Source organism: Suricata suricatta, chromosome X (genome assembly GCF_006229205.1).
Source record: "Suricata suricatta isolate VVHF042 chromosome X, meerkat_22Aug2017_6uvM2_HiC, whole genome shotgun sequence".
Taxonomy (NCBI): Eukaryota; Metazoa; Chordata; class Mammalia; order Carnivora; family Herpestidae; genus Suricata; species Suricata suricatta.
Genome location: NC_043717.1, coordinates 25,501,518 through 25,516,168, shown reverse-complemented (window position 1 = coordinate 25,516,168; position 14,651 = coordinate 25,501,518). Strand labels below are relative to the sequence as shown.

Below are 14,651 nucleotides of genomic sequence, written 5' to 3'. Positions count from 1 at the left end.
GTAGAGACTGTTAGGGTTACACAAAGATCAAACTTTAGGTTAAGTCTGGTTCTGTGACTAGTGTTGGACATTGCTAGAAACCTTGGGTACCAAGCCCAAGTACCGCTAAGGTACTCAGTCTCTCAGCCTAATATCTAACAAAGAAAAATGTGTCATCCTATAATCACTCCCTAAAAATATCATAGGAAATGATAGTGGTTAAATGCAAATAAACCAGGAAGGAGAAATTTGGAGTATTTTGTTTGGTTACTCCTTGACAATACCAGGACACAGATAAAGGTGTTTTTTAGCTAAGACTGAGTGCTGTGAATTTCCTCAATTTGTCACACTTAGAGAAACGCCTGGGCAGAATAGCCTCCTATGTCAGGTTCAGCCTTTTTCCCTGTAAAAATATTCAATGTTTTTATGTCTGTCCAATTATATGTCTATAATATGTATATTTTTAAATTTTATATACATAAAATCCTGCAATACAGTGCACTGATAAAATATTGTCCATCCATGTATCTAATTGTGGAATATTGCCTATACATTAATTATGCTCTATAGCCTTACTTGGGAAAGTGGTTAAGTTTCCCTTTCTCATTTGCTTTTTATGGATTTGGTTGACCCATAAGAAATTGCTGATATTCAACTTAATAGAAAATCTGGAGTCTTAGAGATGTATTTAAAGATACCCTGATAGGTGTGTGGGTGTTTAGTGACAGATCAGAGTGTGATTGCCTTGTTGATAATCAGTTCTTAAAAAGAAAATGGAGAAGTGCCTGGGTGTCTGACTCTTGATTTCAGCTTGGGTCATGATCCCAGGGTCCAGGGATTCACACACAGCAGGCAGTCTGCTTATGATTCATCCTTCTTCTCTCTCCCTCTGCCCCTCTCCCCCACTCACCCCTCTCTCTCTAAAATATGAAAAAATGGACATGCTGAAGACATGCCTTCTTTGTCTCTCCCCCTTTCTACGGAATTATCGCTAGATGAGCGCCTTCTTGGGCAGCTATGGGGTTGTACGAAGCTCTGTAGCTACAACACTTGGCCCCTTCAGTCCATTCTTGCGTCTAACTGGTGATGATGCAAGTCTGCATTATCTATAGATTTTCTTAAAGAGCAACCAAAGGTGCAGTAGCTCTTTAGGCTCATTTCCTGGGTGTGAGAATCCTCTATCCTGTCCCGTTTTGAGACTCCAGTCCATGCAAGTAATTGTATATTTCTGCACATACATTTCTTAAGCATGTATGTTTTTAAAATCCTTATTTAGTGCAACAGTTCAGCATGTCAGTTTCCCCAGAAGGCAGACTGTGAGAAAGTGATTAACCTGCAGGAATTTTATTGGAGAGTGCACTCAGGATTAACACCCATAAGGATGACAAGGGAAGGAAGCAGAACAGGGAGGAAGGAAAAGCTACCCTTCAGTGCAGATGCAACCACAGCATCAGTCAGCCCCCCACCCCCCGCTGCTCCCCCCATCCTCCTGAATTGTCCTGAGTTGGAGCAAGGGGGCCAGGCTTAGATGCATCCTCCTTCCAGCAGCTTCCTCAGAAGCTAGGGCAAACAGATGGGTCTCCAATGGCAGTGAATCTCAAAACGTTAGCATATACGAGAATCACCTAGAAGGCTTGTTTAAACACAAATCACTGGACTCCACATGCAGAATTTCTGATTTAGGAGGTCTAGAACAGTGCTTGAAAATGTGCATTTTTAAGCACATGCTCTACCACTAAGCTACACCCCCGAAAATGTGCATTTCTAATAAGTTCTCAGGTAATGTTGATGCTCCTGGTCTATGGGTCACACTTTGAGAACCACTGTACCATACCACTCATATTTCCCCACTTGACCATGGTTTGTGGTGCCTTTCTGAATAGATAGAAAACCTTTTAAAGTCACCATATGGTGCCATACTCCACCAGATTCTCACCTATTTTTGTGCATTAAAAGCTAGAATAGCTGATAATTCAAATATGTTATATAAAAGAGTACTTAACCTATACAGTAGATTATATTTGTAAAGTATTACTACCATTACCGATACCCGGTCATTGTTACTTTCAATTTTTTTTTCAGCCCAGTTTTTGCCAGGGTCTATAAATGGGCAACCTGGACAGAGGAATTTACAGAATAATCCTGTTCACAATCTTTATTTTTGTTCTAAAGTAATCTTTTAAATCTCTTTATGATTCTCATTATTTCTACATTTTTTTATTTATCATTAAAGCCACTTAAGCCATATGGTTATGGAAAAATAAAAAATATGAGATATAGTCAGAGCTACTTTGAATACACATATATGAGGTACAAGTAACCTTGATTCATTTCTAGTCTGGACTTGGCACAATTAAAATTGAGGAATTTGGTGTATATAGATTGATCTCAGGATAAAGGACGTAGCCTTAAAATCTGCTCGTGAGCAGAAAACAACAATCTTACCTCTGCTCAAAGAGGCCTGTTAAAGAACTCATTTGAAGAGATTGTCTGCCATTGTGGCCATTGAATTTTTTTTAATGTATTTTCCGAATTAGAAAAGATTCAGCCTGATGTTGTCAATATTTCAGAGCAGGAGGGTATCATTTAGGAAAATGGTGCCTCGCTATCCTGAAAGAGTTACCGTTCTTCCCTGAGGGCCTAATTTACAAAGCAGCAAACTCACTGGTAGGATTTGGCTGGAAATCTCATTGTTTCAGTAGAACCCTTTCATCTGATTTATGTGCATCGTATTTTACCAGTAACTCTTGGAGAGTTATTAATAGTTACTTTTTCTGGAAGCAGAGGGTAAGTGGTGTTTTTAGTTTAAGAATAGGGGAGTTTCGTGAGTAGCTCATGATGAAGATGATGTTGAGAATAAAATGGCCAGTATCTAATTTTCCAAACTTCACTGTGTGGCGCAAGTGTCATATTTGTCTGTTATTTTCTATGAAGTTGGAGTGTGTTAAAAAATAGGTCATTGTCTAACCCTGAATTTGTCTTCTGGAATGTGATGGCTTATTTCTATCCCAAATTTTAGGCTGGAGGTAGAGTAAGTCTTAGTGATTTCTAACGTGCAAGCCAACGTAGAAATACTAACTTGAACTGGATGAAATTGCCGCTTTCGTCGGTCAGAAACGGTCAATGGTGAGCAAGTGACATGTACTTCGACCTGTCCGTTTCATGCCAGATTATAACATTAAGATCCTCAGTGCTATTGTGATGGTTCTGAGTTTTTAAATCCTGCTAAATGAAAAGATAAACAAATAACGATTTTGGTATTTCTCCCTCCACTGATAGTTTGAAATCTAGATAAGCAGGGAGCGAGCGGTTCAAATCAGCCACTGAACCATGGTTTAACTGGTCTGCCCAACCCGAACACCAAGGTCCCTTTCAGCTGTGCAGTATTAAAGTTTATTTAGGGGTTGATAAATAGCTCAGTGCACTGCTTCCTTTTTTCCGATTGCTGCATCCTCATAAACCTATTCTCCCCTCTACCAGTTAATGCAGACAGAAGACTTTTATCCAGTATGAGCATCAAAACTACACTGTGGAAGACTGTGTGCTCAGCAGAAACCTCACCCATGATGAATAAACAGCTCTTCCGGGGGCCTCGCTGCCGCTGGCTCGGCAGGAGTTGTTTATTGCCTAGTTTGCACATCCCACGATAAAGTTGCTGCTGAAATAAATTGCAGTTTTGCATAATTATTGACAATCACACCCTAACAAGCAGTGTGTATCATATTCAAGTGTTCAATTTTTTCAAATCCATTTTTAGCTTATGTTTAATCCCAGAAAGTGTTTGTGTAGTAATAGAAGGCAAATACGGCATTTAAATAGAGTACTAATTTCCTCATTGCAGACAAAATTTACCTGAATCTTTTTAGATGGGACTGTTACTGCCGAAGGCAATTTCCCCTCCAAGCTGTTATTATGTAGAGTTTTGCTGAGGGCATATGTGTGTGTATCCACAATACATGCGTGATGTATACGTGTTTTATATTTATATATACGTATATAAGATCAGAAAATATGTGTAATTTTTTTAGATTCGTGTGTCATTGGGGAATTTGGCTCATCCCTTCTAAAAGATGAGAGGAAGAGGAAGAGGATGTGGGCCAAGGGAACGAACATGTTTGAGTCACCTTGACACAGCCTGTAACTAACTGTTTGTGGCAGACATGCTACCCAGTTGGTACAGGATAGTGGGATTTGAGCCCAGATCTGTCTGGTTTTTAGGCTCTCCCCTTACACATGAGGTTTTTCTTGAGGAGAATATTCCCAGTTGTGTGACCATCAGATAATGAAACGTAAAGCTGACACCATAGTTAGAACTATTAGAACACAATAATGTTACGCAAAATGAGATTTTGCACAATGGTTTTGGTGAAATATGTCATTTTTCTACTTTTCTTTCTTCTTTCTGTTCTCCTTTGCCCTGCAGACCCCTTCTCTGTTCTAGCTTTGCATTTTCTTGAGCCTTTTCCTTACCTACCTAATCCTGATGTTCTGCCTTAGGTGACATCAATGATAAGCATGGCGTAGGGATTTGGGGCCTTTACCTATAAAGATGAGCTTATACTTTTGCAGCCTCTGAAAAGAAGGTGTCAAAACTGACCAGTAAAAACTACCAAGTTACAAAAAGATTCTTTTTGCAAGTTCATCTATGAACTTCCCAAAGTGCAAATATCTCCAGTAGGAGCACCAAACTACCCTGTGTAAGACCATGTGCTCAGCAAAAACCTCACCTCTTCTGGTCTGCGTGTATACATACATATATGTGTACATTTCTACTTGTGTGTATATATACTTACATATGTGTCACACACACATATGCACACACTATTCCAATTGTTGCTTTTAAGAGGATTTGGCAATAACCAACCCCTTTGCCGGTACATTACAGTTTAGTCCCTTTATCTTTGATCTTTTCATGGGGGTCCCTGGGTGCACCCTTCTGATAACTGAGGAGAACTGCATCTGGACGTTTGTTCCCTTGCAGAGTGAGTGAGCGCGAGGCCGCTCTGGAAGAAACCCATAGATTGCTGCAACAGTTCCCCCTCGACCTGGAGAAGTTCCTTGCCTGGCTTACAGAAGCTGAAACAACTGCCAACGTCCTGCAGGACGCCACCCATAAGGAGAGGCTCCTGGAAGACTCCAAGGGAGTAAGAGAGCTGATGACACAGTGGCAAGTAAGTAAAGCTTTTCTACTTGGCCCTCTTGTGAATAATCCATATGAGCAATTAATGGCATCTGTCCTTGTAATTGATATGCTGGGGACAAAGTGAAATCGTTGTTTCACGTGGCCTGATATATTTCTGCATTTGGGCAAGAAGGAACGAGGCAGGCGGAGAAGGAAAAGTCATTTAGTATTTCATTTAACACCCCAGTCTTGTAACTGGTGCACACTTTGGACCAGGAAAAGCTTGCAGTTAAAACCAGATCTTCGGTCAGGGAGATACTTTGCTCAGAGACATAAATGGGAGATTGGTTTATTAAATTGAAAAAGTTGCCATTTTGGAGTGTTTATTTAATATTTTACAGGGAAAGCATCTGTATGAATTGTCTGTTCTATTTAGCGTTGCTAACTGAATCAGTTTCCCTTCATTACTTTCAAATACATTTTGAAATGTTAATCTGGCATTTTGTAGCCTTCTTCCTAACATGATCTGTACAAAGAGAAATGAGATGGGTGAATTTGTCCTAGTTAATGATCAGACAATTTTCAGACAATTGTTTTTCCTGGAAACCAAAATTATTGCTATGAAGTTTCATATGCATAGACAGTGAAAACAGAAGTTTTGGGTAGTTTGGTTTAAATGTGGTCTTGGTGCGAGTCATTCTGTAGTTCAAGGAGTATCCTTAAGTTTATTCTCAGTGCCTGATAGAATTTTCTGAACTCTAATGGAGTTTTGTTATGTAGAGCTGAGTTTTCTGACTTGACATAAGAACTTTCCTCGTATCTCACATAGACATTAGAGTGTTGAAATTATATGATCCAGTTTGGGGACTACTTTTTTTTTTGTATATTTAAATTATGATGACACAAGTGATGGTATATCCTAGGTGGAAAACTAACGCCACAGTCAAATCATCACAAGCAGTGTTTCTTCTCCTCGTCGTTTCCTTGTTTTCCCTCTCCTCCTTTTTTTGTTTTGATAGGATACTTGATATACTTTCTTGAACTGATGATAGCAGCAGTTTATAGCGTCTCAAATTCCTCACTTGCTTCTTCCATTCTCCTCAGACCCCACTCACTTCTCCCACTCGCTGTGTTAAGTTAGTTTGACCATCAGAAGTAGTTCATTTAGACTGATGCCTGACTTTATCTTCATAGATATCTCCCACGGCTTGAGAATGTAAAAATAAGGCAAAGTTAATTTGGGGGGGGGGTGTCACTCTTAGATGAATGGTTAGAAAATGTTCTACTGTAGCTTATTGGACTTATGATATTTCATAAATAAAAATTTACTTCTCCCTTTAAATATCCATAAAACCACCCTAGAGTTTTTTTTGAGAGAGGAAAAAGCACACAGTGGGAGAGAGGGGCAGAGAGAGAGAGAGAGAGAGAGAGAGAGAGAGAGAGAGAATGAGAATCCCAAGCTGCCTCCACACCCAGCATGGAGCCTAACACGGGGCTTGATCCCACGACCCTGGGATCATGACCTGAGCCAAAACCAAGAGTCAGAGCTTAACCAACTGAACCACCCAGGCGCCCCACCCCAGAACTTTAATAAATACATGGGCTCACATATTCTCACCAGCTGCAGTAGAAATATAATAAGACTTTAAGTGGATATTTTTAGCAGATTACCTTGAAAATAAAGAATAATCCAAGAGAATTTTATAATAAAGATTTAATAAAGCATTTCTTAAATTAGTGAACAGGTCTTATTTGGGCAAAGACACATCGGTGTATCTCCTATATATTTTTATATGCATTAATATACAATGAAAATTCTGAGAAACTGCATGATTCTGAAGCATTAAAGAACAAAATTGCCACGTTTTTCAACTATATTTACTATGTAAGAATGGATAATAAACTACACTTTGCATTTAGATCTCTGAATTCTCTTTCAAAAACAGCTGGAAGTTAAGTAAGTGAAGGACATTTTCTTAACTAATGCTATGTTACTCATAAAAAGTATTTATTATTAAAAACCATACTAAACTCCCCTAAAATTCTCCCACAACCTTAGACATAGCATTTTTCCTTAACTGTATATAATAGGACTAACTAAGATTCCAACACTACTTTAAAACGGACAATTTTCTCATTCTCTGTGTGTTAATATTGGGTTTTCTATAAATTCCAGTTGCCTGAGGTTGGAACTTCATTTTATGGATAGGAATGACATTTATAGCCAGTGCTGATTTTCACTTAGAGGGCTGGATAGCAGTCTTTTGATGGAAGATTTGGAGATGTCATGGGGGAAAAATGGAAACTACTGAAGCTATTGATTATCGTTGTTAATGGCACACTTTAAGTGATAGAACTGAATTAAGATACTGGGGTTCAAAAGCAACAAATGGAAATGCCAAGCTTGAAAGCAAATATAACCGCATACCTTAGGAGATTACATACAGTTTTGGTATTTCAGCTAAATGGGAGTCTTTATTTTATTTCCCTTCTGAAGATATATTTTTTTTTATTTTGAACAAAAGGAACTTTCTATGATATGTGTAAAGGGAAAAAGTGTAATGATACGCCTTTCACTTTGAAGAAGCTCGTAGCATGATGTTCATAGTTTGATTCATGCTGTGGAGCGAAAATAATTCTTACATATTAAAAAAGGAAACTCCAAATGCCTGGCCAGAACATCAGTCTCTCAACAGAGTCCAGTACATCCACCCCCCGACCCCTGAAAGCACTGATGTCTTACTTCATATAAATACCGCTGAATGGATACAGGAGGGTGAAAACCTTCACAGGTAAGTTTTGCTCTTTGACCATCAATCAATTCTTCTACATATGGAGACCCCGCAGCTCTTGCTAGGCTCAGTATCACTGTTGTTTACAATGCACTTACAATGCAATAATCACAATTCATGGGTTCCATAAGAATACATGTTTTATGAAGCATATGCTTCCTGAATGGAATTAATCTGAGTAATTTCACTCTGAAAGCCATTAAAATTCCTCCCTTATATTAGAAAAAAAATGCTTATTTACTTTCTTACTGAAAGCAAGGACATTATAGTTGTCCTTATACTTCAGGATGAGGAGATTTTTCTTATAAATAGTATTATTTCTGACAGTCTAACTGGCATATTAAAGGCAATAGATTTTTATGATGTTTATAAATATAAATATATAAATAATGTTTATTTATTTTTGAGATAGAGAAAGAGGCGGGATGCGGAGGGACAGAGAGAGAGAGGGAGACTCAGAATTGAACTAGGCTCCAGGCTCTGAGCCCAGTGTGGGGCTCAAACTCACAAACTGTGAGATCATGACCTGAGCTGAAGTCAGACGCTTAACCACCCAGGTACCCCTAAACGCAATATAATTTTATAAAACATCATATAGAGCCTTGAGAGGTGACAGTTTGAGAACTCTTACATTGCAAATTTCTCTTTAAAATGAAGCACTATATTATTCATAATTGAGTCAAAGTGTTCCTGTGTCCAAAACATTTCTGCTTTGGACCCCAGAGAATTCATAGAGATACCTCAATTCCGAGCTCTAACATAAAACCATGGATAACCAACTGAAAATGGAGACTCTTTATCTCTGCTAATATTTCACAAAATTTCCCCCAATCTTAACTGGTTCTCTAAGCACCTCTAAGAGATCACTGTAATACCAACTTGTAAAGAAGGTGTGTAGGTATGGGTATTTGGTGGGGAGAGATGGTGTAATTCTGTGTAATTAGGATCTTCTTCTCAGCACAAGAAACTAATATTGGAGCACTTAATATTGGAGATTCCTTCATCTGTGATCTTGGTCTTATCTCAGGTCATGGCTCTAAACTCAGTTTCCTTTTTTTAATGTCATTTATTTTGAGAGAGAGTACACAAGTGGGGGAGGGGAAAAGAGAGAAGAGAGAGAATCCCAACTAGTGCACAGACACTGGCTCGAACTCATGAACCGTGAGATCAAGACCTGAACCAAAATGATGAGTCAGACACTTAAACAACTGAGCCACCCAGGTGCCCCTAAACTCTGATTCTTCTCTAAGCTTATTTGTTTCACCGCTATCTCCTCCCCCGCCACCATCATAAAAATTTGAATTGTACATGAGAGTGCCCTTGTAAATTGATTAAGGGAGCTTAGATTTCTAATACGATTTCTATTACTGAAATTGGGGCAATCGCTCTGTCAGTGTGTTTCACACACAAAAAAATCTTGGCCCACTGGTTAATTCTAAAAGAAGGAGGAAGAATGCAATCTTAGTAACACAATTAGTATTCTGAATAAATTGGATTGTCATCTTTCTTGGGACATCTAATAATAGAGAGGTAATCTGAGGATCCCTAATTCTAAGAAAAGGAAACCCTCTGTGTATTCCTTTCTGTTGCTATAATTTGAACTGAGTTTTATGCTTTTTTTTTTCATCTTTCTACTTTAGTGTCTGAAGAATGTGAAACTTAATCTTGAGGTTTTGGATATGTAAAACTTTTATGTATATTATTTCCTTAAGAACTTCGATTACTGCATGAAATCTGTTGCAAGCACCTGTTAAGTGCTTAGCATGTGTTAGGTCTAGCATAAACATCATTACAGAGATGCTTTACAAACACAGTTCACACAAAGTATTAAGTTGTGTAATCAATTTAATGAGAATCACTGCACATTTTATTGTTTTTATTTTTTTTTTTACTTTTAGTTTATTTATTTAAGCCCCAAAACCCTCCGTTCATCCTTTTCTTACACTCCCTACCTCTGGTAACCACCAATCTGTTCTCTATATCTGTGAGTTAATTTTGTTTTGTTTTGAGATTCCACATATAAGAGAGATCACATAGTATTTGTCTTTCTCTGTCAGATTTATTTTACTTAGCATCACAATTTTTAAATAGAAAGGAATAATATTAACAGGATAGAATAGAAAATAACAGAGTCCATCACTCATAAGTAAGGGTAGTATTATTTTGTGAAACTTTAATTTCAACTGTGTATGTGTGTGTGTGTGTGTGAGAGAGAGAGAGAGAGAGAGAGAGAGAGAGAGAGAGAGAGAATGAGAATGTGCATACTAAATACATTCAGAAGCCTCTCTGTTAGAACATGATATCTGCCTTTGGAGTGCTTATATTCCAGAAGTGAAAATACATATGCTGACGCAAGTTAGAGTAGTGTGATGAGTGTTATAGTGCAGGGCCAGACCAGGTCTAGGGAAAACAGAAGGTGGTTAAGCTTAAGCCTTTCAAAGAGGCCAGGAAACTCACATAGAACTGTGTTTGCCCATTCTCCTTCTATATTGGAGCTTTTAAAAAAATGCTACTACCTTGGTTCCATCACCTAGAAATTCAAATTGGATTGATGGCAGCATGTTCTGTCCATGATTCTCACGTCTACCCAATGTTGTAAAGTTCTGCTAAGAGAACGTTAGAAGAGTGTATTAGGACTGAGCTACATACACAGAGTTGAAAAGAGGATTTTTGGTGAAGGCAATACCATGTTCAAATTCTGGACATTGTGGCAGTTTAAGAATCTGAAGATACTTCTCTATGATTGGGGTATAGTTGTTATAAGAACGGATGGTGGAAAGGTCCGCTGGGGTTAAGTTATGTAGAAAAACAGCAGGGTACAGTAAATAGAGTAGGGGCCTTATAGGTGCAAAGACCACCTTCCTACCATTTGTTGCCTAACTTCTAAGTCTTAATTATATTTTTCTATGCAGTGAATATAGCATTCACAGGATTTTGTGACAATTAAATAATAGGATGCATGTAAAATTCCCACTAAGAGGGTCAGTGTGTTGGACTCAGAGGGCTCAGTATGTATAAGCTGCTTTCTATCCCTCTTGTCACCTACCTTTGAGAGTTTGGACTTTAGGGGCATCTGGGTGGCCCAGTCGGTTAAGCGCCCAACTTCAGCTCAGGTTGTCATCTCAGATTTGTGGGTTCAGGGTCCACATCAGTCTCTGTGCTAACAGCTCAGAGCCTGGAACCTGCTTCAGATTCTGTGTCTCCCTCTCCATCTGCCCCTCCCACACTTGCACTCTGTCTCTCTCTCTCTCAAAAAATAAATGTTAAAAAAAATTTTTTTAACAACAGTTTGAACTTTATCTATAGTCTATGGGAAGTCACAGCATAGTTTTAAGCAAGGAAGTAGAATAACCAGACTTCAATTTTTAAATTATCACTCTGGTAGTTGAGACCATTAATTGGAAAGATATAGAACCTGTCCAAAAACAACAGAAAGTTCTTTCTGTACTTTTCCAAATGCTGAGGTTGAACAAAAGTAACAGATGTGTGAGCTATTTGGAGGTAAAGTCAACATTGTCCTCTATGTTATGGGAAGCAGAAGTGTGGAAGAATATGAGATACGATGAGGAGTCACTGACCACTTACCACGGGGCATGATTGAGTGCCTTCATGGAGTCAGAGAATTCAAGAGTGGAACAAGTTGTGGGAGGAGAAGTAAAAAATGTGGTCAGTTTTGAGGTGTCCATGAGTCACAGGGTATAGATATCACCTTTTTGAAGCAGTTGTGAATGTGGCTCTAACATTTGGAGGAAAAATACGTTCTAGGTTGAAGATAGATAATTGAAGGACATCAACATGGCAGTCAAAGAAATACATGATATTACACACAAATCTTTGTCATCATTACTTGAATTTCACCATGGTCCATTCAGAAATACACTAACAGGTCACCAAAATACCGCTTACTGTAGCACAGAATTGGTATTAAGTGATGCCATTTTCTATGTTCATACAAGGGGCATGTCTATAAGGATGCTTTTAATGGTTTAACCTTGAAAAAAGGAAAAGAAGTAGTAAAACTTTGGTGTAAATCTCATACCTTGGAAAAAATAAAAGTACATGGGTAATGTAACCAAGATCTTGAAAAACTTTCCAATAAGGAAAATTTGTTTCTTACCTTACATGAACATGGAATTTTTTTCCTTTTATTCTCATGTAGCTACTATAAAAAAAGTCATACATATTTACAGTACTGTGAATGATAGTACTCAGGGACAGTTTCAAGAGTCACCTGTTTGTCATCTTACTATTTGTCATCTTCCTATTGGGAACTTTATTGGGTTCCAGGCTTGGGCCCCAAAATCTCTGTAGATCACAGAGACGATACCCCAAAATAGTGAAAATAATTAAAAGTTTAGTAGAAGAAGGAGTTTATGAGGAAGAATGTTCAAGACTCATGTTTTATCCCCCATAGAAAGGAAGACTAAAATTAGAAAATAAGAATTCATTTCTGTCTAATGATGAAAACATAATTTAATGCAATGAGTGTAGTCACTTGGCTATCAGAGTTATAAGATCTGGGCCATGTTACCATGGCCTCTTATGTATGTTAACATGTTAGTTGAATGTATTGCAAACTTTAGAACCTACTTTTCTGGATATTGCCATTGAAGTTAGCTATTATCTAGAATGATGTAAGGAAAGCACTCACTTGAATAACTTTGTAATTCACTTATGAGATTCTATAATTTTATATATACGAACCAAAAGAAAGGCCCACATAGGAAAGAGGACCCTGTGCACCTATGTACACTGAAAAGTCAATTTTGATAGCCTCTAATAACCACTGTCTTTTATTCCTCATAGAACTTTTGTAAGGATCTTATAAGGTAATAAATATAAAAGCACTTCGAAAAAGCTTTCTTCAAGTGAAAGATCCTTATTCATGTTAGGAATTACCATTAGACAGTCAAACTGTATATATAAAACTAATATTTTACTCTTTAAAATGAGTGAGTCAAATTTATATTAATTAATGAGAATAATGATAGCTATTTTTTCCTTTTTTTGGTAACTGACAAAACACTTTTACTTTCATTTTCTAATATTCTTACTGAAAGCCTCTGGTATTAGCACTATTATTGTTTTGTTTTCAGTTGGGGAGGGTAAAATTAAAGAGGTTCAGTAATGGAGCTCTTCTTGAAAACTAACTAATTTGAGTTTTATCACACCAGATTAGGAGGGAAATAATTAAAAATAAAAGTCTGTGAAATAAATGTTTAGTTTTCTGGGATTGATAACATGATATACTTATCTAAATATTAGGATAGATAATGATACTAGCTCACTTAAAAAAATTACAGTGAAACCTTGGTTTGCAAGCAGAATTCGTTCTGAAAACAAAGCTCGTAATCCAAAGCACTTGTATATCAAAGCGAATTTCAAGAACCATTGGCTCAGTTGTGATCATGTGGTGTTCTGCATTACATACTACTTGCATTGCAAGACATCGCTCTTTTATCAACTTAAAATGTATTAGAAATGTTTGCTGGGGGGGGGGAGGAGCCAAGATGGCGGAGAGGAAGGGAGCTCTGTAAACTCTGTCCGCCCCATTTATCAAACCAAAAAGGATATTACTCTCATCTGCGAGAGCGGAAGGAGAAAATACGGACTCCAGAAAGAAGAGAACCTCAAGGATACCTGAGTGAGTGAGGGCGAACGGGGGAGATCTGAAAACAGGCCAGGCCGGGACGGGCAGGGGAGACAAGATCCCCAGCCCAACGTGAGGGAAGCGCGCAGAGCCCGAGAGACAAAGGGAAGAGACAGGGGAGCACACTTCCCGGTGAGAAGCAGTCGGGGCTGCGGCTGCGCCAGGGGAAGGGACTTCCTGGCGAAAACCAGCCGGAGTGCGGCTGCACCAGGGGTGCGGAATTCCCGGCAAGAAGCGGTCGGGGCTGCGGCTGCGCCAGGGGCGAGCAATTCGAACTTGGTTTTGGGAACAGGACCACAGACCGCATTTCCACAGCGCACCTCGCCCCCTGCACGGACTGCGCGAATCCTGGGTGCCCACAGGGAAAAAATAGGGCCCACACCTACGCGACCCACGACAAGGAGTTGGTGGCAGGTGGAGGCCTGGGCGCGCTCTTAGACTGCAGGAGCTCCCAGCTCATTCCCAGCAGCGCACAGCACCCTGAGCAACAGCTATCGGAAACCAAGAGAGACTCAGCTTTTTTTTTTTTCCTTTCCCCCATTGCAATCACGATCCTGGCTGGGGGTGGGGACTCCGCAATTGAGTCTGTGAAGGTGTGCGCACTTCACCTCCTGCTGCTCATTTCGTTCTCTGGCCTAGCCTCTGAAAACAGCCTCCAAGACCTACCACATCAAACCACGCCCATCCACCAGGGGGAGCTGCTGCTGTTATTTTTTTAATATAAAAAAAATTTTTTCTTCACTTGTTTCATACTTATTTCTTTGTCATTATTACCTCTTTTTCCTTTTTCTTTACTCAATTTTTTTTAAACTTTACTCCTTATTTTCCTTTCTCCTTTCTCCCTTACTTTCTCACCTTCTTGCAACCCAGATATATTCTCCTGTATCTCATCCTTACCTCTCCCCTAAGCTGGTCATACACTTTTAAACGGTCTACTGTCCTTTGTTGTCTCTGACCCCCTTTTATATATATTTTTTCTTTTCTTCTTTCTCTTTTCTTTTTATTTTCTCTTCTTCTCTTCTTTTCATCTCTTTCCCTCCCATTTTCTTTCTTTTCTTTCCCCCCTGTAATGTGTGTCTTTGTTTGATTTGTCTGTGTGTATGTGTGC

At 38.8% G+C, this 14,651-nt stretch overlaps 1 protein-coding gene across 9 annotated transcripts in view; it reads left to right on the top strand.

Annotated features, from left to right (window-relative positions):
- The window catches only part of DMD (dystrophin), a 1,657,593-nt gene that overhangs the window by 1,165,305 nt on the left and 477,637 nt on the right, over positions 1–14,651 (top strand). For all 9 annotated transcript variants that reach the window (XM_029929473.1, XM_029929472.1, XM_029929470.1 and 6 more), the window contains one exon: positions 4,961–5,150. In XM_029929473.1, coding sequence (XP_029785333.1) covers positions 4,961–5,150 — 190 coding nt within the window. The remainder of the gene's footprint in view (positions 1–4,960; positions 5,151–14,651) is intronic.